General features: G+C 38.0%; 1 protein-coding gene across 1 annotated transcript in view; it reads right to left on the reverse strand.

The window, feature by feature from the left end:
• The window catches only part of CNTN5 (contactin 5), a 296554-nt gene that overhangs the window by 37159 nt on the left and 237627 nt on the right, over window positions 1-21768 (reverse strand). The window contains exons 14-16 of the mRNA XM_009272287.1: window positions 20225-20345; window positions 6269-6427; window positions 5693-5842 (exon numbers count right to left, since the gene is read on the reverse strand). Of these exons, the coding sequence (XP_009270562.1) occupies window positions 5693-5842; window positions 6269-6427; window positions 20225-20345 (430 nt within the window). The remainder of the gene's footprint in view (window positions 1-5692; window positions 5843-6268; window positions 6428-20224; window positions 20346-21768) is intronic.

Genomic DNA, 21768 nt, shown 5'->3' on the forward strand with positions numbered 1-21768 from the left:
CCTCCCCCCCCCCCCCGCCCCACAGTACACAGCTGGGAAACGGAGGGATGTTAAGTGAAAACCCTTTCACTTTGTGAAAGGCCAGCCCTCAAGTTCTTGCCCTTGCAGGAAAACATTTCACATCTCACCTGTTCAGGAATGAAATGTAAAATGTGCCAGCATCTCAGAAGCGGATGATACACTGCATTCAACTATTGGAAAACAAGGATGCCCCAACTGGTCTCAGGATCATTTCTGCAGTTCTTATTTCTTAAGTGAAAACCCTTTCACTTTGTGAAAGGCCAGCCCTCAAGTTCTTGCCCTTGCAGGAAAACATTTCACATCTCACCTGTTCAGGAATGAAATGTAAAATGTGCCAGCATCTCAGAAGCGGATGATACACTGCATTCAACTATTGGAAAACAAGGATGCCCCAACTGGTCTCAGGATCATTTCTGCAGTTCTTATTTCCTCTGTATTTTTAATATTTGTAATTTAGTAGGAGATGGAATTCAGCTCTATTCACTGATAATAGTGTCATGCGTGGCTGCGGGACTCAGTCTGAATAGCCTCTAAATCACCACAGATAGGACAGAAATCTCAAATGCTGTTGCATATATGCCAGAGAACCAATTCCTTAGCTTTCCTGTTATGTCTTTTAGTAGCACACACGTTTGGATTCTTTGTCAATATATAATGCATATTAGTTTGAGCCTGCAATATTATGTGTTAGTAGCCTATTTGTTCTAAATATGCACATGCAGTCAATGATTACCATCTACTTTCTCTTCTCCTTTTGTTTTTCCCTATGGAAAAGCACATTTTCTACAAAGGCTTTAGAAGCCCAGGTAATGGTCTCCAAATGTCACAGATACAGCAGGTTACTCATTTTTTCTAGAGCAAAAATAGTTATGATAATGGGAAAAGCTGGAACTTGTTTTACACAGGTCACAAACAAATAAACCACCACCCCAACAACAAAAAAATAACGAAAACAAAGTCAGTCTAAAACAGGTAACTTTTTTCCTGGGACAGAAGCATTTCTTGTTATGCCATGAAGAAATTCTAGCTGAGAATAAGGGCAACTTAATGGAAAATAAGGAGTTATTAAAAAAAAAAAAAAAAGCCTGTGTACAAACTGCTACTAATAGAGTGCATTACTTTGTTACCTCATAAAATCAAGTTTGCATGCATGATTAGCAGGTTAAACTTTGATTCTACTCAATTTCTCTCTCCCCATGTTTCCCCATGAATAGATAATGTAATTGATGCTTTGCCCCTAGGCTTCAAATGCCCGACTGCCTTAGTGGAATGCCAGACATGTTTAAATTCATGTTATTGGCTCTTTTCACCTTGTGGACCTGTAAAATATGTATCAAGGCTAGAACTGACAGAAATGCAGCAGCTGGCTATAAGTTAGATGTGCCAGAAAATTGCGGTATTATCCATTCTGATGAAAGTAGTTATGAAAAGCAATCATGTTAACTAAATATGAACTAAGTAACAAGATTAGGGTTTAATTAGAAAATTAAAGTAAGTGGAAACCTGTTTATTATTCTGTTGATTTCCTTACACCATCCCAAGTATTGCTTCCATGAGTATTTTTAGATAATGGACTAATATAAAATGTTGTTACTATCTTGGGAAGAAGTGGTAAAATAAGTGAGGTGTGGGGAGAGAAAAAGACTTTAGTCTCCAGTCAAATTAGCTTGTGCCATTAAATTACAGATGCCGATTTCCATTTAAGTATAAAATAATGGAAACAGAATCACACATTTGCTGCCTCTGTGGGTTGTCTACACAGCTATCATTCAGCCTTGTGGATCTCAACTCTCATCTGAGCATGAGCCACAGTAACCTTCTCCGCTGGGAGACTTTTGTTTCTGGAGTTTTACCCAGTGCAGGGCCAGCCTGCCTGTTTTCGCTTGTGGGGCACATCTAACATCACTGCAAATAGCCAGGTTACTCTGCCTGGGTTATGACTAGAGAGGTTGATGCCATGTTCTTTCTGAAATATAATGTCCTTTCACATATATATCTTTTAAGAATTGAGATTGATGATATTAGAACTGGAACTCATGTTAATAGAGATTTTAGCTTGAAGCTTTCAGATAAAAAACTAGTAATAGAGAGATTCTGAAAAAGAATAGTCACTGGGTAATACACCAAGATAGATATTCACATGCTGATTTGGAAAACCATATATGAAACCCAGTGAAAACTATTCATAGCTTTCCTGTCTCTTCAACTTTGGTATCTGAAAACTATACCAAGTGTGATAATTCACACAATCACTGAAAGAGCTGTGTCAGAGGACAGAGCTAAACAGGCTCTGGACTTCAGAAAGATCTAGACACCAGGAAAAAGTGGCTGCCAGAGTGAAGCAGATCATGAAGCCTCTGGCATTTCAAGAGTGCCACAAAAGTTATCAGCAACATGCTACTTTTCAAAGAGTTATATGTGTAACAGGTTTTTTTTGTTGATTGTTTTTTTGTTTAAAGCAGAGTACATTGTGTTATTGTTCGACTTTACAACTCTTTGCAGGTTCTAACAAATTGGGAAGTTATATCTTATTGTAACTCCTGTCTTCTCACTCCCTCTACAGAATAAAAAAATGAGACTGCATCTATCTTTTTTATTACCCTCCCCAATCCAAAATCGTTCACAACTAAAACAGAAACCAAACTTTTTCTTAAAGAAATGTCTTTTGAAATTAAGGCAATGACAACAGACTTCTGTTGGTACCATGCCGTGTTAAAGCAGGCACACCAAATAAATTCAGCTTCAATTTCTCTGAAGGCTGTTGTTTTACTGGCACCTGTCTGGATTTCAATGTCATGCTACAAAACACTCCCTTCTAACACGACATTTGTGCAGCTCTAACTCTGGTAGCAAAAGGGTATTCTTAACTGGGGATCTGAAAGTGCAGGTAAACATCTAGTGTGGCCTTTTTCCTATTTGAACTAATATGTTACTGATTTATTATTCAAGAAGACCTGCATTATTATCAGCTACAGTGCTGTTTACCAGGAGAAGTTTACTCCCTGTGTACTGGAGTACAGATCATTGCCACTTCAGTTAAAGGCTCTGCTCCTTCTGATGGTAGCAATAGTGGAGTATTACCCAGAAATGAATACCAATCACCGGGTGAAAATACACCACACGCTGCATGCTTTGTCTGTCTCACAATTTTTTTTTTACTGATCATTATTTTGATTTATCAATTAATTTATACAGAAGCAAAGTTGCAATGATTGTCCAAAGGCATATTGGAAATGGATGTGCATGAAGAAGACTTTTACTAGAGTTGTAAGAATATGTTTTGAAAATGCAGCCTTTGTTTGGTAAACACTGGGAAATAAGAAGAACCTAAAAAAAATGACAGCTAGATGAAATCTAACATTTTAAAACTTCAGTTTGTGAGAAAAACATTCACTCACAGCTTAAATACATCTGGTTGATTAAAATCCTGAACCATCCTTTCAAAAACAGAGAACATATTCATAAATCTGAAAGAACATAATCCCAGGAGTGCAACCTATTACAGGATAAACTTTTTCCAGAATGTTTCTGTCCTCTCTGATATGTACCATCTGAATAAATAGAGAAGTCATTCAAACATTTGGGTCCAGCAGAATTTTCACTGCCAATGAAATATGGTACAAAATCAAGGAAAGAATAATGGTGGTGAAATTTTTTTTTTTGAGGATCATTTGAGATGAAAGTAGCTTGTGGTTTTTTATTTCATTTTCCTTTCCTCCTTTTCTTAATGGAACAAAGTATGTAGCATCTGAAGCTTCTGCTATAAAGTTATCGAGTTTCACACTGTGGGCAGCTTGCAGAAGATGAGGGGGAGAGTTGGAAAGGAAGCATCCTTCCACATGCGTGAATGGGAATCAAATCACTTCAGTGCAGTTCTGTGATTGCACAGTGAAATTTAATATCAGTTAGCAACTACACAGTTATTTAAAGCAGAAAAAAATAAATACGTCTTTTTACTACTGAAGATAGGTTTGTTAAACTTCATCTGAAATAGTGCATCCAATTTTGGGTGCCACAATGAGAAAGATAGTGACCAACTAGAGCAAGTTCAGGGGAGGCCACTGGGATGGTGGGCTTGGAGCACTTGCCTTGTGAGGAGAGGCTGGGGGAGCTGGGCTTGTTCAGCCTGGAGCAGAGATGGCTTTGGGGGACTTAACAGCAGTCCCCAGTGCCTACAGGGAGGTCACTGAGGAGACAGAGATGGGCCTTTCATAGTGGTGCAGGGTGGGAGGGCAAGAGACAGCGGTCATAAGAGGAAATAGGGAGAGTTCTGGCTGGACATATGGAGAGAAAAATCACAATGAGATTAGTTAACTACTGGCACAGGTTGCCCAGAGACGATGTGAATCTCCCTCCTTGGAGGTTTCAAAGGCATAACTGGAAAAAGCCCTGAGACACCTGCTCTGATGTCAGTTTACCCAGCTTTGAGTGGGAGGCTGGACTAGAGACCACCTGAGATCCCTTCCAGCCCCAATTATTCAGTTGATTCTGTGGTTCTGCCTAAAAAAATCAGCCTGAATGTTCTGCTGTGAATGTTTATGGGTGGCATACACACAGACCGGTGAACTATGGAGCTGAGGCACAAGATTAACATATCTTAAAAGATAAGAATTTTATTTCAGAATGAGAGAGGTGGACACATTTTGTCATTGCCATTTGTAATTCTTATAGTCTCCCTTAATGAGAAGACAATGCAACACAACTGCTGTATTCATCCAGAATATTTACAACTACAAAATCAGTTATACTTTCAAATTAAAGTGGAATCTTTGAATTTGGCACTCTTCTGTTCTGTATGATTAATAAACTACTTACAAGTTATTCAGCCGAAGAAACATCAAAACAAAATTAAAACTCTCTAGACCTCCTAAATAACAAAGAAGAATGAAGAACAATCTGAAAGTGTTCTGAGATGCAAGTTCTCTTCTAAGGCTTTGTTCAAACCCTATCTCTACCTCTTTCTGCCTCTTAAAACGTGTGTCTCTAGCTGCCTAGGGATTTTTCTCAGATTTCCAATCCTTCTTTATCTCCCTTCATTCACCCAAGTTACTGTCAATAATTCCAAACTTTGCAAGACCACTTCAATTTTCAAGAGACTCAAATGGGATATACAATGCTTTTCCTGGGCTCCCACAGTACCATCCCAGTCAGAAATACAATGAAATTTCTTTAAATGAACTAACAGTTGATGGTAGAGTGTGCATGACAAAGAAACACTTAGAGCACAAGGTATTTCAAATTAAGTAGCTTCCCATGCCTTCCCTATCTTGCTGAAAAAAATTCTGTGTACCTTCAAGGAGAGAAGTTATGAAGACTAAGGGGCGAGAGGCTGCTTGGGAGCAGTTGTGTGAAAAGACTGAGAAGCAGCCTACAATCGAAGAGCAGTGGAAGCCTGCCAGAGGGCGGGCAGCAATGGCTTAAGTGTAAGATGAAGAATAAAGCAGCCTGGATGAAGTAAGCCAGCAGGGAAAGGGTTTATTTGAAATTTCTGTAAATTAAACAATATTCCTGTAATTAAAACAAACTGGCTTCCCGTTACAAAGAATATCACCCTGGAACAGTGATGACTGAACACACAGATGTGTACCAGGGAGAATAGTTCTATTATGATATTAAAATAGTTCTTGTTTCTGGTAGTCCTGCACAATTAACCTTTTTATCCTCTTCTTACCTGCTTCATTGGTTCTGATCACTCGTGATGGTGCACTTGGGTCTCCAGTCCCAATTTTGTTTGTTGCTACAACTCTGAACTCATACTCTACCCAAGGGTTCAGTTCGACAGCCATAGCAGACTCCATGTCACCACTTATCACATCTGGAACTGCAGACAGTAAAGAAATGTGTAGGTCACTCAGAAATCTGAAGCTTAGATGCAGCGTCTCAATGGCAAGCGGACTTTGTGATACAACACGGCCATTAGAAATGATAGACATCAAGGATCTAATATGTTAGAAATCACAGCTAGGTTTTTGGCACTGTGGTACTCCTGAAAAGACACAGATTGAAGGATATAGGGGAGAGCTTTCTGCTTATTCACAGATGCATCATGGCAGGTGTCTTTGTGTTGTCCTTTCAGAGCTGTTGCTAAGTAACGTGAAAGGAATGAAAAAAGAAAAAAAAAAGATCAGTGCTTTTAATTTATCATTGTTCTCTTAAGAGTATCTGTTCCTGCAGTTGCTGGTGGTTATTACTGTGATGAGCAGGAGTTTTGAACAGTCTACTTGTGCTGTTTGAAAGTTTTTCTCACCTGTTTTTACGGTCTGCCAGCCAAGAGAAAATGGACTGCGTGCTTGCAGGTTGTAGAGGGAGATAGGGCTGTGATTGTCTGCCCCAGGACTCCAGGAGAGTGTTGCTGTGGTGTCTGTAATTTCCTCCACTATTACAACCCCTGGGGGACCAGGAGGACCTAGAAATAAAGTGGAATAATCAAACAGATGACACCATCATCGTGGATGAGCAGCAATAAGACGACACCATCATCGTGGATGAGCAGCAATAATACAGGAGATGCATTCTGTAGGGACACGGTGGAGTTCAATATCCATGAAATACAAAGGTTAAAATGCAGACTACTACATCACGGAGATACCTCATTTCCATGATTTCTGCTGGCAAATTGTGATTGTTTCTACTCTTTAAATGCTGCGTGGGTGAGTATCAATTAACTTGTCAGAGTGACAGCAGAAGAACTAGAAATAGAAACATTTAAAAAAAAATCCTCTGTTATAATTGTTCTGAACCTAAAATTAAATGAAAAAAAGAGCAACTTTAAGAAGCATCCAGGCTAGACTGAACAGTCGCAATCACATCTTCTCTTTGTGTGAGACACGTCAGCAGGAAAGACAAATAGTGATCAAAATGAAGCACAGGTGGATGTGCTTCTTGAAGAACAATATTACTAATAACTGAATCAAGAATACAGCATTCATCCTTTTTCTCAAATTCACTCATTCGGGGAAACTGCCTGGATTACTATCCTGCTGGAAATCCATTAACTGTTTGATTTAAAGCTATTAAAACCAAACCAAAACAAAATCCAAACCCAAATATTTTGAAGGCTGATAATTACTATGGTTCCATTAAAAACCAAACAAAAAACCCACAGCAACTTCTCACTTGAGAAAAGAAAGGATTATTTATTCCACTTAGCTGTACCAAATGAGAATATGCTAATCACCATTTGTATAGGCCATGTGACCGATCCAATAAGTGAGGTCTCTGGTAGCAAACATGACTTTGCAAAGAAAAATGTGGCTATAACGTCCCACTCCCACCCCAATTTTCTTCTTTAATTCTTCCTGATATTGATATTACTGGTGTTTGAAAACATTGTCCATTTGCACTTGCCAAACTAAATCAGAGGCAAGGTTCTCCTGGTTCAGGATCCTCTTCCACAGTTGTAACCAGATGTTTAGGGGAAAATGTGCATCTCTGTCATGGGTAAATGCAGAATAAACATCTTGTGGTTTCTTATACTTAAAAGCTTATATAAGTCCTGAAGGACAGGACTTAATAATTCTGTAAAATATTATTAATAGCTATAATTATTTACAACAAATCTGGATTTTCTTGGCATCCAAGACCCTTCTGATTCTTTTCCATCCTCCTGTTGTTGAATGCTGAAGTTTTGCTTCTGCTTCTACACAGATGGAGGGCTGTGAAATCAGAAATGCATTACTGGACACTTTCTCCCAAAATGAAACTGCAGGAAGGGTGATGATGGAAACAACTTTATTAATAGAAAGCAATTGCTGCTACACTTTTGCAGGAGCCCAATGCTGTTTGCATGTATCATGAGCTGTAGTGGAGGAGGTCCTTTGGATACCTCCATTCCCATGAGCTGTGGTGAGTGGTGCGGTCCTACTTACTGAACTGTCAGAGCTCAGCACCTGCAGACCAGGGTGGCAAACACTTGGGTCTGGTGCCTCCATTTGAAGTGGCAGTTGTAGCCAGGATTTCTGCATTATTGAGCTCAGCATTATTATATTTTAGTGCTATTTCATGTAATCAAATCTTTTGCTGACTATAATCCTTAGTCCATGAGTAGATTTATCTGAATATTGAAGGCTAAAAAAACCCATTAATTGAAATATTTTTAGTTGCTGGGATTTTTTGTTACTTGCAGCTGCAAACAGCTTTATATTTCCTCTGATATGCCTTCAACAAAAGCATGTTTACATGAACTATGACAACAGTATGATCAGAGTTTTGTAATAGTTGGGCTCCATAGCTTCAGACTGAAAGAGTCATTGAATCCTTTAAATGAGAAAGCAATTTATGCTATTCACATGCTTCTGTTTGCTTGGCGATGATCTACAAGCAACTAATTGACATTAAAATGTTGGAAATATATGGCATTTAGAAATAATAGCAACAAAAAGAGACAAATGAATGTTTGAAATTCAAGAGGTTCAATTCCTTCCATTCCAGGAGTGGAAGGAATTCAGTAAAGTTTAGTATTATGGATGTATGATGGAAGAAGATCCTCTCCACAGCACACTGCAGTCCTCTTCACAGGAGCACAGGCTACAGCTCTGGGTTATAGGAAGAACAAGATTTTCTACTTCCATGAGTGGTGAGCAGCTTCAGTGTTGGGAATCTCTCCTCTTCCCTTGCTCTGCCTGCTTAACAGGCTTGACTTTGCTGCTGTCAGTGCCTTTCATCGAGTCACAAACAGTGCTGGGATAAGATTGTGCCTCCCACCTTGTGACTCTTGGCCTTCTGGAGTCCCATCTTCATTTGCAGTTGAAAAGTATTGCTTTTCTTCCTGGGAGAAAACATGGCAGAAAGATGTGTCCTCTGCACTCCTGCCTTCCTGCCAAGTATTTGCTGTTCTTTGATGGGAAGCACCAGGTCAGGCCTTCGTCTCAGAATAGCAAGTCCTGAGGCTAATTTAATAATAGGGTGATCTTCAATCTCCGTCATCTATTGTTTCAGGCTATCTGTTGATGTAGGAAAATACTAGTGAAATTTTTATTTGTAGCCATGAGGGAAAGTTTAAAGGAAAGCTGGGATCTTGATACAATCATATGCTTTTACTGGGTTGGAGCCCTAGGCCCCGAATTATATCGTGGTCCCAAGCACAAACAAAATTAAAGGGAAATATTTTAGTACTTTTCCTCTACGACAAGATTTCTCCCACGCACACCCAATGTTGTTAAAGAGTTTCTAGCCACTGTATTATAGGCAAAAGAACAAGCGTCTTGCTTATATAAAAATATGTAAAATATATTTATGCAGATGTCTCCTACTAAATTCTCAATATATTTTGTTGTTGGAGTTCTCTCATGTTTTTAAACCTTTTAAATGCATTCCTAGTCATGACAATGTGTCATTATGCTTTCTGAGATGTGTGCTTTTACACAGTCTGCAGGATGACTGCTAAAAAGCATTTCCATTTCCAACAGCAGGCATTCTTGAAAGTGGATTAATAAAGGACAAAAGCCTCAGTAATGACAAATATATGACAGTTAGCCAGGACCTGAGTGCTATGCAGATGTCACTCATTTTTGTAGAAATCTCATTAAATTTTATGCTTGGATGTAATCATTCATGGTGTCAGCTGGATGGCTAATGCAGAGAAGCTTTTCTCCCAAGGGCTGTGTTATTGTTCAGGATCTCTCAAACAGTTTTTCAGTTGAGAATAGCCAATTGAGGTAAAAATGCACGGTCTGCTCAAATGCTTCTCTGGAAACTATACAGAAAATGACTGGTCATAAATGCACTACAGTGCAGTCGACCTTCATAGAGAAGACATTTGGGGCTGTGATACTCTCTTATGTGGCTCTAGGAGCACTGGAAACCCAGTGTCAAGGATATTAGTCAATTATCTTCTTTCAGAGCTATTCCATAGATTAATACTTCATTTCAGGACATGTGTGACTGCATTTTAGCAAACTTGTTTTATATCTCTTTTTTTTTTGTTGGAATGATCATCCTGAGAGGTCCTTTAGATTACTTGCCATGGTACAATGTTAATGTGAGACTTCTTGAAAGACTATTACCAATAATAGCTGTAGTCATTCAGTGAGGCAGTGTCCTTTCCCTGTATCCCAGAACGTGCTCTGATTTACTCCACTGCAGCCTGAACAGGATAATTCTTACTTTTACCAACAACTAAAAAGCCTGTAGCAGTTCATGAACACAGGTTTCTTGTCCTGAAGAATTTGCTTTCTGAATGACACAGTGTACTGGCTTGTCATCAAGAAGATGAGAGGTCAAGAAAAAGAGGAAAAGAAAGATGCAGTAACTACAGAATGATGGGAAAGGTGCTTGAGAAAACAGGAGCTTGACTGTTTCTTGTAGTGTAAGTCCCTTTTGCTGTGCTTACCTATGTCAGATGAAGTGTTTGCACATGGTGGGGAACAAGAGGATGGAGAGAAAGTTCGACGTATAGTGAGTGCAATAGTGACCATGGCTTTAGTGGATACATCCATATCCCCATTCCCTCCATGTGTGGTGTACCCAAGTGGTTTCTGCAAGGTAGGTACATAAGGGCCCTGGGCAGATGGAGAGGTTATACCCCAATCAGCGGCAGGACAGGTTAGACTCAGGGTTGGAAGGTAAGAAAGAGAAGACATTGGTGTTCCAGCCTGAACAGTCTTAACTCATTCCAGGGATGAGGGTCAGGAGAAATCCCTGGTGTCCTGCCTGAGGAGGCCTTTGGTGGTACATATATAATGTCATGCTCCTTTGCCCTGATGACTTCTCTGCCTTGTACAAACCTAAAAATAGGGGATTTGGGCAAGACAACCTTGAGAGTTGCTGAGCGTTGTGAGCTCAGATGCCAGACTGCAGTCCATAGCCTCTGAGCTGGATCTTTGTGTAGTGGCAGTTGTGACTTGACACAAAATGTATGGACAGTGCAGGAAACATGAACTGAAATTTCACCTTAGGAGGAAAAGCACCAGCAGCCTATGAATTGCATTGTGAATGACTTAACTAGCAGGTCCCAAATAGAATAAGAAACTGAGTTTTAGACATGCTTCTTTCATTGGCATGTCCTACTGACTGCCTTTAGCACTGTAGGGCATCACTTGCCAGCTGTCCCAATTCTGTTCCATGCTGCCTCCTTCACTCTCTGCAATCACAGTGTGGGCACCAGCACTCCCAGAACTGCATGGGTCTCTTTCAGGCACTAGTTCATGAACATCACCATATCCGATTTGTATTTTTGTACTTGTTTGTAGGCACTTTTTTGACTGAAGTTGTAGATACGAGTTAAGTTGACATTTGTAAAAAGGTTTCTTAGAACAATGGGTCTTTTTTAAACTCTTAAAACCCCACCTTTTTAAAGATATGAATCCCTTTCCCTTTCACACCACTGAAGATATAACAAAGGTCCTGTTACAAGATCAGATTGCTGGAAGTGTTTCAGTCTGGAACCTGTAGGTTAAAGGGCTGATGCTCCATCTACAGTAATATACTATCTTCTAATATTGTAAATGTTTTTGCTACACAGATATACTGAAAAGGGCCAAAGCACAGATCTGAACTCTAGCACTGCTCCTATGCACTATTATGTTGTCAGCCAGTCTCTCATAATTTCAACCCTGTGCAATTATGACTTTCCCAGCCAATGCCTTGGCACAATTAATGGATTACCATGGGCTGGGGCAGATCCTAACAGGCAGTTTGTCGTGCCCATCCTGTTTTGAGAGGGGAGGGGGACCAGGAATGTCGCTGTGTGGAGGGGAACTCTGCTGTACAGATTGGCCTCAGGGAGCAGTTTACTACTATGGATATATTCTGAGAGTCCAATTAATGGGGTCTGTGCTTAGGTCATCTTCCTGGCCTTTGCTACAGTTCAAATGTAATTTCAAGGACCAGCAAGAATCTGCTGACCTTGTTTATGTTCCATTTAATAATGTTGTATCTGATGGCCTTTAAACCCAAGTGCTTGTCTTTAAGTTTTATTGGCAATATCACAACTGAAAGGAGCAGTGTGGTCAACCTAACCAGCAGTTCCTGTGTTATATTTGCTCCAGGTCAGTGAAGTTCAGAGGAAACATTACTTCTCCAAAAATATATCATAAGAGTGGATTTCTTGCTTAGATTGGTAGTTTTGCCAGTCTACCAGATGAATAGCTTTAACTCTTTTTTTATTTTTAGACCACAAAATCTGTACTCTTAAACCACAATTTGTAGTCACAAAGGCTTTCATCCCTTCACACTACAGGATTGCTCTCTGCTCTATTTCAAGATCTTACAGCTTCCAGGTAGCTGTTTGATCTTAAAGCTCATTTTACTTACAGTAGGCATGCACAGTGCATTTGGTTAGCTTTCAGTGCACAGTCTTACAATACGTTATACATTGTAGAAGAAAGCTGATTTTCATCTTATTTTTAAGAAATCTTCCTGACATGAATGTTGTATTAATATTTGTATAGTTCAAAGGATTTTAATTAGTTTTGTATATGCTAATAAGTTTCCAAGGGTGTACAGCATTGATGCAGAGAATTAAGAAGACTGGACATTATTTTTTTCTTCCTCTAGAAAAGCACAATGTCTATTGACATCCATAACAATAAAAAAACACATTTTGAGCAGTAAGAGTGAAAAGGATAATAAAAGCAAACAACAGTGAACAAACTATTACTAAAATACCCAGAAAATATCTGGCGTCTAAATCTACTAAATTTCTTAAGTATAGACCAATGAGATAGTACTGGAAACAAAGTTAACTATTAATGCTTAGAGAGCACAGGTCTATTTGTAACAGAATTAGGACCAATAAATTATTTCTCTTTGAGTTTCTCCTAAAACATATTTTATAATAACATGTAATATTTAAAATATTTTATATAAATATATAAAATATTAAAATTACTAGATATGCTGAAACAATCTTTTATGTGATCATTGATGAATAAAAGGAAACACGCAGAAATAATTTCTCTGCATTTTATTTATTTGACCTCTTTTTATTACAGAAGATGGAATATTTTGTTAATTAGCACCTCTCATTAAAAAATTGAGCAAACTTGCCTGGCTACTGCATTACTGTAGTTGCCTTGCAAAGAGCTAATTGTCTTTTTCTTTGCTGTGCTCTCCCAGACTAAGTTACCTTGTAGTGTCAACCTTTGCTACAGATTGCAGTTTACACTGTTTACATTGTAGAAACTCAAACATTGAATAAGTCATTTTGGGACTAGTACCCTTTGCTCCTTTGCAAAACCAGAGATCAGGCTGCACTGTATCTAGCACAAGTGGAGCAATCTGAAAGAAAGTTTGGTAATTTGGAGATGAGCTGGCTGCTCCATAGACTGTTGTAAGGCAGTGTGCAATGCAGCATCCAGCATCTGAGTAGTTTGCAATCAATGCTACTTACTCTCTTGGGTATAACGTATTGTAAACCAGCCTTACAAGAGTAATTTACAAATAGGACTTAAGTGATGGAATTTATTTGACAACTTAAAGTTACTGAGCCCAGTAATTTATTATGATAAAAAGCTTTAATTTATTAAATAAATATTAAAATACCGGAGACTTGGTACTGTTGATTAGGCACTGAAGCTTTCACAGATTTAAAAAAATCCGTTAACTTCACAACTTTGTATTCCTAACTCAGTCATGATGATCCTAAAAAGAAATGTGATGATCACTAACAATATAGAGGTTTATATAGGAAAAATGACTCGCTCAATTCTAAATGTTTGGAGCACATCCACATCAGATAATAGTATCATGGTAAATTTTGCAGTGATCCTCTAATCTGCAAGAAACTCCCTGGTGTTCTTGGAAACTGTTGCTGCACCAGGAGTACCATTCACCTCAGTGCAGGTGAAAGGGATCTCTACTCTTAACAGGCTATAGGGAGCCTCACACTGATCTTTGTGAAAGCATGTTAGCCTCCTGTGTGATGTCCCCAGCTCCCACTATTTTTCTTTGCTGAACTGTACAGATGCTTTTCTAAGCCAACCCTCCAAACCTGCAGAAGAAAGAGCAAGGAATATACAATAACTGGTTTTGGTAGGAGATTTTTTACTCAAGCTTTTCCTTATTGCAGCCTATGCCAAAGCAACACTTCAAATGAGTTTGTTAGAAACTGTGTGTTTCAAGAGCAAATGGATACTTTTTGCCAAAAGTGAATGTAAGTAGTAGCCTTTTGCTCTTAGCTATGAGTTCTGCTGGTGTTCTTCAAAATCTCCCTGTCTACGAGTAACAGATTTTCTACTGATTAATTAAATAAACACAATGTAAAAACACTGTTGAACTTTTTTAATGTAATTGATTGGACCAACATAAGGTAATGAAGGTTAGCCCTTTCACAGTGTCAACCTTTTTTATGACAGAAGTATTTGGTGTTTTAAATGTCTCTACAGTAAAACATGGTGGAAGCACAGGATCATGAAGATATCCTTTGTAATGGAAATATGAATGCACAGATTGCTTCAAATTTCTACAGCGTAATGGGGAAATAAAAATATAATAAGCCCTTTTTGGAAGACAGGCTTTAAAAAACAAATTAACTTACCAAGCAGGCATTGTCTTGAGGAAACCTGACACATTGCTGGCTACAAGATCACCTGAGACATCTGTGAGATGCAAGTCTCCTGGCTGGTACTTGGGTATTTGGTGACCATGTTTGTGATCATATCATTAGTGTCAGAACATGACATGCATATTTATCCTGTATTAGAGCCTTCTGCTTTGGTAATCACTTTGTGAAAAATCAGTTTAGAGACAACTCTACTACTGGTGTGCCAATTATAGATGAAAAACCAGCCAAGCTGAAACATTCTGCTATTCTGCTTTTCTGCTACTTAATATTCACTGAAAGTTGAAGATCTGGGTGGATAAATAAAGGCTGGTAGCCAGACAAAGCACGTGATATGGGAAAACTGTTCTTGGACTGATGTCAAGAACAGGATTGACATTCATAAAAATCATAAATCACTTCTGCTTCTTAAGTGGCTGACGACTTCATGTGCTGGGGCAAACATTTGTTGGCTGTGTAGCGAATATCTATATTCTCCTGTAAACATTCCTGTTTGCATGGCAAACAGCTATTCTGCACATACTTTCCTTGGGTGAGCAAGTGATCAAACAACACAAGGCATAAATGAAGTGAAATCAGGCAATGACTTGGGTGTCAGGAATGTAAGTCCACAGCTGTGATTTTTGTTGTATTCATTCACTCCACTGAAACAATTTCTTTGACCATCAGACATACATAATTCCTGTTATGGGATTCCTCTGAAGTAGCACATTTGTGCAGGCCTGGTGCCAGAATAGTTACTACCCTATGTGAAAAGCTGTTTTCTCTTCTGGATGTCCTTGAGCTGTATCAGCCTGCCCTATATGCCTTCTTCTGCTGCTACGGGCTCTGATGACTGTCTTCCAGAAAATCTGGCAGTGGTATTTAAGGCTTTATCACTATCTGCCTCATTGCTCTGCTGCAGGACAAATCCAGTGCAGAGGGTGCATGCCTGTTGTTTAGCTTTTCCCTTTCCCAATACACACTTCAGTGTATTGGCTTAAGCTGTTGACAGTGGATCCTCTGAGGACTATGTTCATGTTTTGGGCAGTAGTCAACTCAATGAAAGAAGCAAATATTTGGGTTGTTGGAGGTACTCTAAATTGTGCCCTACACAGTCAGGCTCTCATTTGTTTGTCTCCTGACTTCTGTGTTCCTGGCTACTCTGCCTCAGAAAGGGGGTTGAACGCATCTTGATCCCACCTAATCTACTACCAGCAGGTCTGGCATGCACTTGAGGAGAGGCAAGTGTGATATTGAGGCTGGGTCTTAGGCAGCTAAAAAGAAATATCCTACCTCGTAGGTGAGCACTGCAGTTACTGAACTAAGCTGTAAGTGTTTGGCATGGCCTTTTCTGCCTTAAATCAGTCCTGGCCTTTGAGCTGAACCCTCTCTCTCATCCTCCCCATACTCGGAGAGTAAAGGACCTCTATGGGGACTTCCACAGAGTCAGGGTGTGTATCTAGAGGGGGTGGTGGATCTCAGAAGGATGAATAAAAGATCATGACTTATTTCTTCAGGTACCTAATAATAAGAACAACTCTGATGGTGAACTGCAGAGAATTTTGTAGAACCATATTTTGGAAAGGAAATGCTTTTACAAGTTAGGTAGTAGCCTACCTGAATATAAACATATGTCAGGTAGGTCAAGACAGCAGTCCTCTGAAGGTCACTGTTGACTAACATGAGACTACTGAAATACTTCTCATTCATAACCCAGTCCAAGACTGAAATGCAAGACAGTTAAGCTGGAAAGCTAATGTACTGCCTGACAGGTCCAGCTGCCAGCAGAACATCTCTTCCTAATGAAATCTACATTATTGTTAGTGTTAGAAAAATGAAACAGAAAGGGAAAAATAAATAACTTGGGCTGGAAAACCAGCATTTTGGAAGCAGGGAAATTACTAGGGACCACTAAAAAGTTATTTCTTACTGTAATATACTTAATTTAATCACATTTTCAAAGCACTTAGAAAAGTATTTACATTTTGTTTTGAGTAATTCGTGCAGATGGAATTTGAATCTTGGTTTTGTTCAAACATGGTCTACAATATCTTTTCATATATAGTTTTGAAGTGTTCCTGGAAGAGATTCACTAGATAAAAATCATTATGGAAATAACTTCAGACGTATTTCACTGCAACTTACCTAAAATCAAGAACTGTGAGGTAGTGAATTTGAAAATGGTTTGAAAATGGTTTTAAAAAATCTGTAAACCATTGTAGAAAGTTGCAGAATAGAAACTTGCTGCTATCTTAATTTCTTCTGTTGTTCACACACACACACATATATGTACGTATGTAGTCAATTCAGAAATCTTCTTGCACTGTTAATTACCTCCTTGTAAGTAATTAGACTCAAAAGAATTGAGATTTACTTGGCACTATTAATTCTCTGTTCTTCAGATTGTCTTTCATTGGTGACATTTTTGAAATTTAACTTCTGTATAATGCAGGGCAAAGAAGAACAAGGGCAAAAATAATGACACAGTTAGTTCCCTGGGCTATATTCAAGGGATCTTCCAACAGAGCAACTAGGAAGTATGGCTTCAAAAAAGATAAATATGGTTTCAGGACACTCCGTGCCTTCTCCACAATAAATGATACTGAGACATTGCAATTGCCTGAAAATGCAGTGGTGAATGTCTGCCTGTTGAAGATCAGCATGTTAGTTATGAGCAACAGGAGTCTGCAAAGAGTTTGTTTCTCTTTCCTTCATCTGAAGAGGCTGCAGCAAGGTATAGTTGTCTTCCAAGTCCCTTGTAATAAAGTTCTAGAAAACTGTCCTTTGACTTAAAAACAATGCACCAGCTGAATACAAAATTCAGTATAAATTTAAGCAGTTTGCTAATAGCAATAATCCTAATATTCATGAATATCTAAAGGAGGGAAAATTAGATGATTTTAATTTAATTTATTCAGTGTGTCAAATTTGTTTCCTGTAGAAATGGTGTAAGCAGAACAATTTTTTGATTAAAAATACAATGATATATTAAAAATACCAGTTGAACTTTACAATATAACTAATGATTGAAATGCTGTTGTATGCTGGTATGATATTATCAGCATTCAAGACTGGCATTTTCTGCAGAGGCAAAAGGAGAGAGAGTAAGGTCAGAACGAGGGTGTGCTGGAACTTTGCTTATATCAGTACTTCTAAGAGTTCATCACAAAGCTTCTGCTGCCTCAGTTTGGCTGTGGGCTGTAACATTTAAAACACAAGGATGTTTTTTGTAATATGAATAAAATTAAATTCTTTTACCTAGAGACTATACTGAAAATAAAGAATAATATAGCTTTGGATTTCAGACTTTACTGCATAGTGGCAACGGGTTTTCTTCATACATGATGACTTCCTCTGTCAGGTGGAATTCTTCAGAGTTTACTGAAATATTTATTAAAACATCTGTTGCTGCTTGTCTCTTCCCCTAAGCAATGTCTGGTATCTCCAAAAGCTAAACCTAAAGAAGTTTGAACGGTGCTGCAGTCTGGGATCACGTGCTGCAGTCATCAGTGTCAAATTGCAGACCAGTGAGTGCACTCTATAATCTATAAAATCTAAAGAAGTTTGAAAGGTGCTGCAGTCTGGGATCATCAGTGTCAAATTGCAGACCAGTGAGTGCACTCTATAAACTGAGATAGGTGGAGAAAAAAGAATTAGAGATACTGAAATGAAAATTAAATGCCTGTAACAGTATAAGGAGAGATAGATTAGATTCTCCTAAATATTTTGGATTTTTGAAATGCTGAGGTCTATAAAAGAGTAATCATCAGCAACTTTGCACTGAATGTGCTTTAAACATTTTATGCAATACAAAACAAAACCATCCCACATTTTTTTGTGAAAGCAATACTGACACTGTAGGATCTAATTGCCCTCATTTACATAAGTTTTACAGATATCTTAAGGAAATTAACTACTTCAGCAAGCCAACCATATCCTATAATTTAATGAAAACTGAATTTTACATCAGGACAAAAGCAGTCATACAGTATAAAACATTTTGTGAAAGCAATGCAAACATTTCTTACTGTATCCTATAATTATCCAATCATAGAAACAAGAAAAGGGGAACATTGTAAGCAAAGTATATTTGAATTTAAATTCCATTATAAAGCAGTCATAGTTTTCATTTCATCAGCAAGGTGGCATGGTAATGAGACACCCACATACATACATTCTGATACTGCTTACAATGCCCTTTTTTTTCATCTCAGACCTCTTCCTCAGAGAAGCATTTATTTTCTACATCAAATTCAATAAACTCATTTGCATAACTGGTATTAAAAAAATAATTTTGTAGCCAGTCTGCAGTGTCCTTAGATAGTAGTAAGCTAAGAGATTTTTTTGTCATTTAATAAGTTAAATGGCATAAAATTTGAGATTGTCTTGCCTATCCATAGAGCCTCCAGCTCCTGTCTGAGAGAGGTAAAGGTAACACATAAGGTCTTGTGTAACCCACAAGGATGACTCAGATTTCATAAGGCAGCTAAAATGGCATTATATGTCTGTGTTGAGGCAACTGTATACCAACATCCCAATAGTGCCATAGCTCATAGAAATCTGATGGTCCTCAAAATGACTTTATGGAAATATTTAGCAGCTACTTTCATCAAAATGTGAAGAGCCCTGCAGTCAGCCAGAAACATTCATTATAATTTAAAGCATATACTTGTCCTAAAAGTGATGGATATGAACATACCAAATCTAAAGAAGTGGTGGAATGTGGTAGAATAAGTATTTTTTAAAGATTATAATCTCTAAATAGCTTTGGGTTGTTTTTTTTTTTTTAATCTGGAGTTTTTCTAATACTAATCAAATACCTACCTTGATTTATTCTTTCAAAAACTGTATAATCCACAGTAAGACTACCCAGCTGTGCTACCTAGCAGGGATCCATCTATTTTGCCATAGCAGCACCCCCTAGCTGTAATGCCAGTAAGGGGACTGTAAGTCCTCAACTGAACAGCTGCTGAACACACATGTGCGTGTACACACACACAGAAGTAGTACAGAATGCAGAAACACTGCTTAATGGAATGCACGTGTGGTGCTAACGCCCTGATTCACTGTAAGCTAACTGGTGTCCTAGGTAGGATCTGGGACGCTGCAGGACAAAGACGCTGTGTTCCTGTGCATAATCAGGAATGTTGAATGGCAGGTAAAACAACTCAGGTTACGGGACTGGGCCTAAAGATGTTGTAAAAATTTGGTCATCACAATTCCATGTGAGAAAAACAAATCCCTGTCATATCAGGGAGCTTTTAGTTCATTGTTCGTATCTATCATTTTACAAAATGCTGCATGGTCCCTCCTCATAGGAAGGGAATGAATATTCCTAAGCCATTACACCTGAGAGAATGGCTTGGCCATAAGATAAAATGTAAAGCATCATACAAAAAAGCACAGAACCCATCATACCTACCTTACACAGGCCTGTGAATGCTAATTGTCTACCTTTTAACTAATCTGGAATACCTTTTGGGCTATTACCTCTCTTAAGACTGTACGCCCATTAACCAACTGTCTTCATTGCCATGTTTGCAGATCAGTTTATGATGAAACTGCTTTCAAGGACAAGTAGGTTAATCACAAATGTTTTCAATAGTATAAAATCTGAAGAATAATGCATAGCACAGATGTCCCTAAAGCCCAATGTTTAAATTCCTTGGTACAATAGTTTCTGGTGACTGTGTTTTCAGGTGGCACCACGAGCATACTCACCCCTAACAAGCAGCTCTGTCTCATCTGACACGGTGTCCGCTGCGGTCTGAACCCTGCAGCCGTATCTCCCGGCGTGCATCAGGAGGATGTTCCTGATCATTAAATCTGCAGAGGATGCTTGCTGAAACAGGGATGAAATGCCAGTTTAAAATTCAGTAAATCTGTGTTCAGAGTTGTTCACGAGGGTGTTTTGTACAGTGTGAGAAACTCATGATTGCAGCTTTCATCTTACAAGATTTATGTGCCCTAATACCCTCTTTTGAGGATTACCAGAACACTGCATTTATACAATTGTTAACAGGAATTAAAGAAGAGGATTTCAGGTTTTTAATAACTTTGACTTTGCTTAAAGCACACTATGCATATTTGCATGCTCAGAGAAAATGATTCCAAACTAGCGCAAAGAAATTCATTAAAGAGATGAACGGAAATATTTTGGATGCAATCCTTGGTATTAAAAAAGTCCTTAGAAATGAAAGGCTCTTTCTTCATCTTCCTCTTCCCTACAATGCAACGACATTTGGAGTATGTCTCTCTATTGTAATGAAATTAAGATAACTTAAAAGATAATGTTGATTGATTTTTTATTGACATAGGGGAAATTAATACTAAATATGATTTAGGAAATATGAACAGATTCTCATTTTTACTGTTGAAAACTCTATATGTTTAAATCTGAAACATGCAATCCCTGGATGAGCATACACAGGGAACCAGTTCAAATTTTTATTTTTTTATTCTTCTAGCCAAGAGTAATTACAATGCCCCAAAATTACGAGCAGAAAAGAGAAAACTTGAAAGTAGAACAGCCTTTTGGAGGATAAATGGCTTTTGCTAAGAATCTCTGTATTATTTCATAAATTCAAGCAATAATATTAGATTTTGCATGTACAAAATCATTCTTGTGTATAAAAGTTACTGGAGTCAATAAATGCAACTCCATCAGATTTAGTGAACCCAAGTCTACAGATATGGTTGATTTAATATAGTCACTGCTCAGGAAAAGAACAGATAAGTGTGAACAAAAGTCACCCTGACCACATGGTGTAGCAATTGCAGTTTATTTTCTCAATTCTGTGTCCTAAAAATGCTTGCAACTTTTTGATTTAATGTAAGCACCATAATTTTTAGCAAATTACCATAAGTATTTTTGTTCCTTTCAAAGCATATTTTTTCTCTTAAGAGTCAAATGGAAATAATTTTAATATATCAGCCCAAGATAGACATAATGTCCTGCATATATCTCTAAACGTCCTTAACATTGCTACTTTGTATGATATGTGAACCTAACGTTAAGTTTTTCCAACATTAATGTAGAGTTTGTATAACATTACATTATAGATTACATATAATTAATATTTTGCATATAATTTTGTGATCTATAATATATAATTATCACATTTATACAATCTATAATATATAATGCATAATTTTAATAATTGCATGAGCAATAATATATAATTTATAATATATAATAATATAATATATTGTTTTATTCTATAAACCACTATTATTCTACTGTTCACTATTATATTACCTGAGTT

Source organism: Aptenodytes forsteri, unplaced genomic scaffold (genome assembly GCF_000699145.1).
Source record: "Aptenodytes forsteri isolate BGI_AS27 unplaced genomic scaffold, ASM69914v1 Scaffold350, whole genome shotgun sequence".
NCBI lineage: Eukaryota > Metazoa > Chordata > Aves > Sphenisciformes > Spheniscidae > Aptenodytes > Aptenodytes forsteri.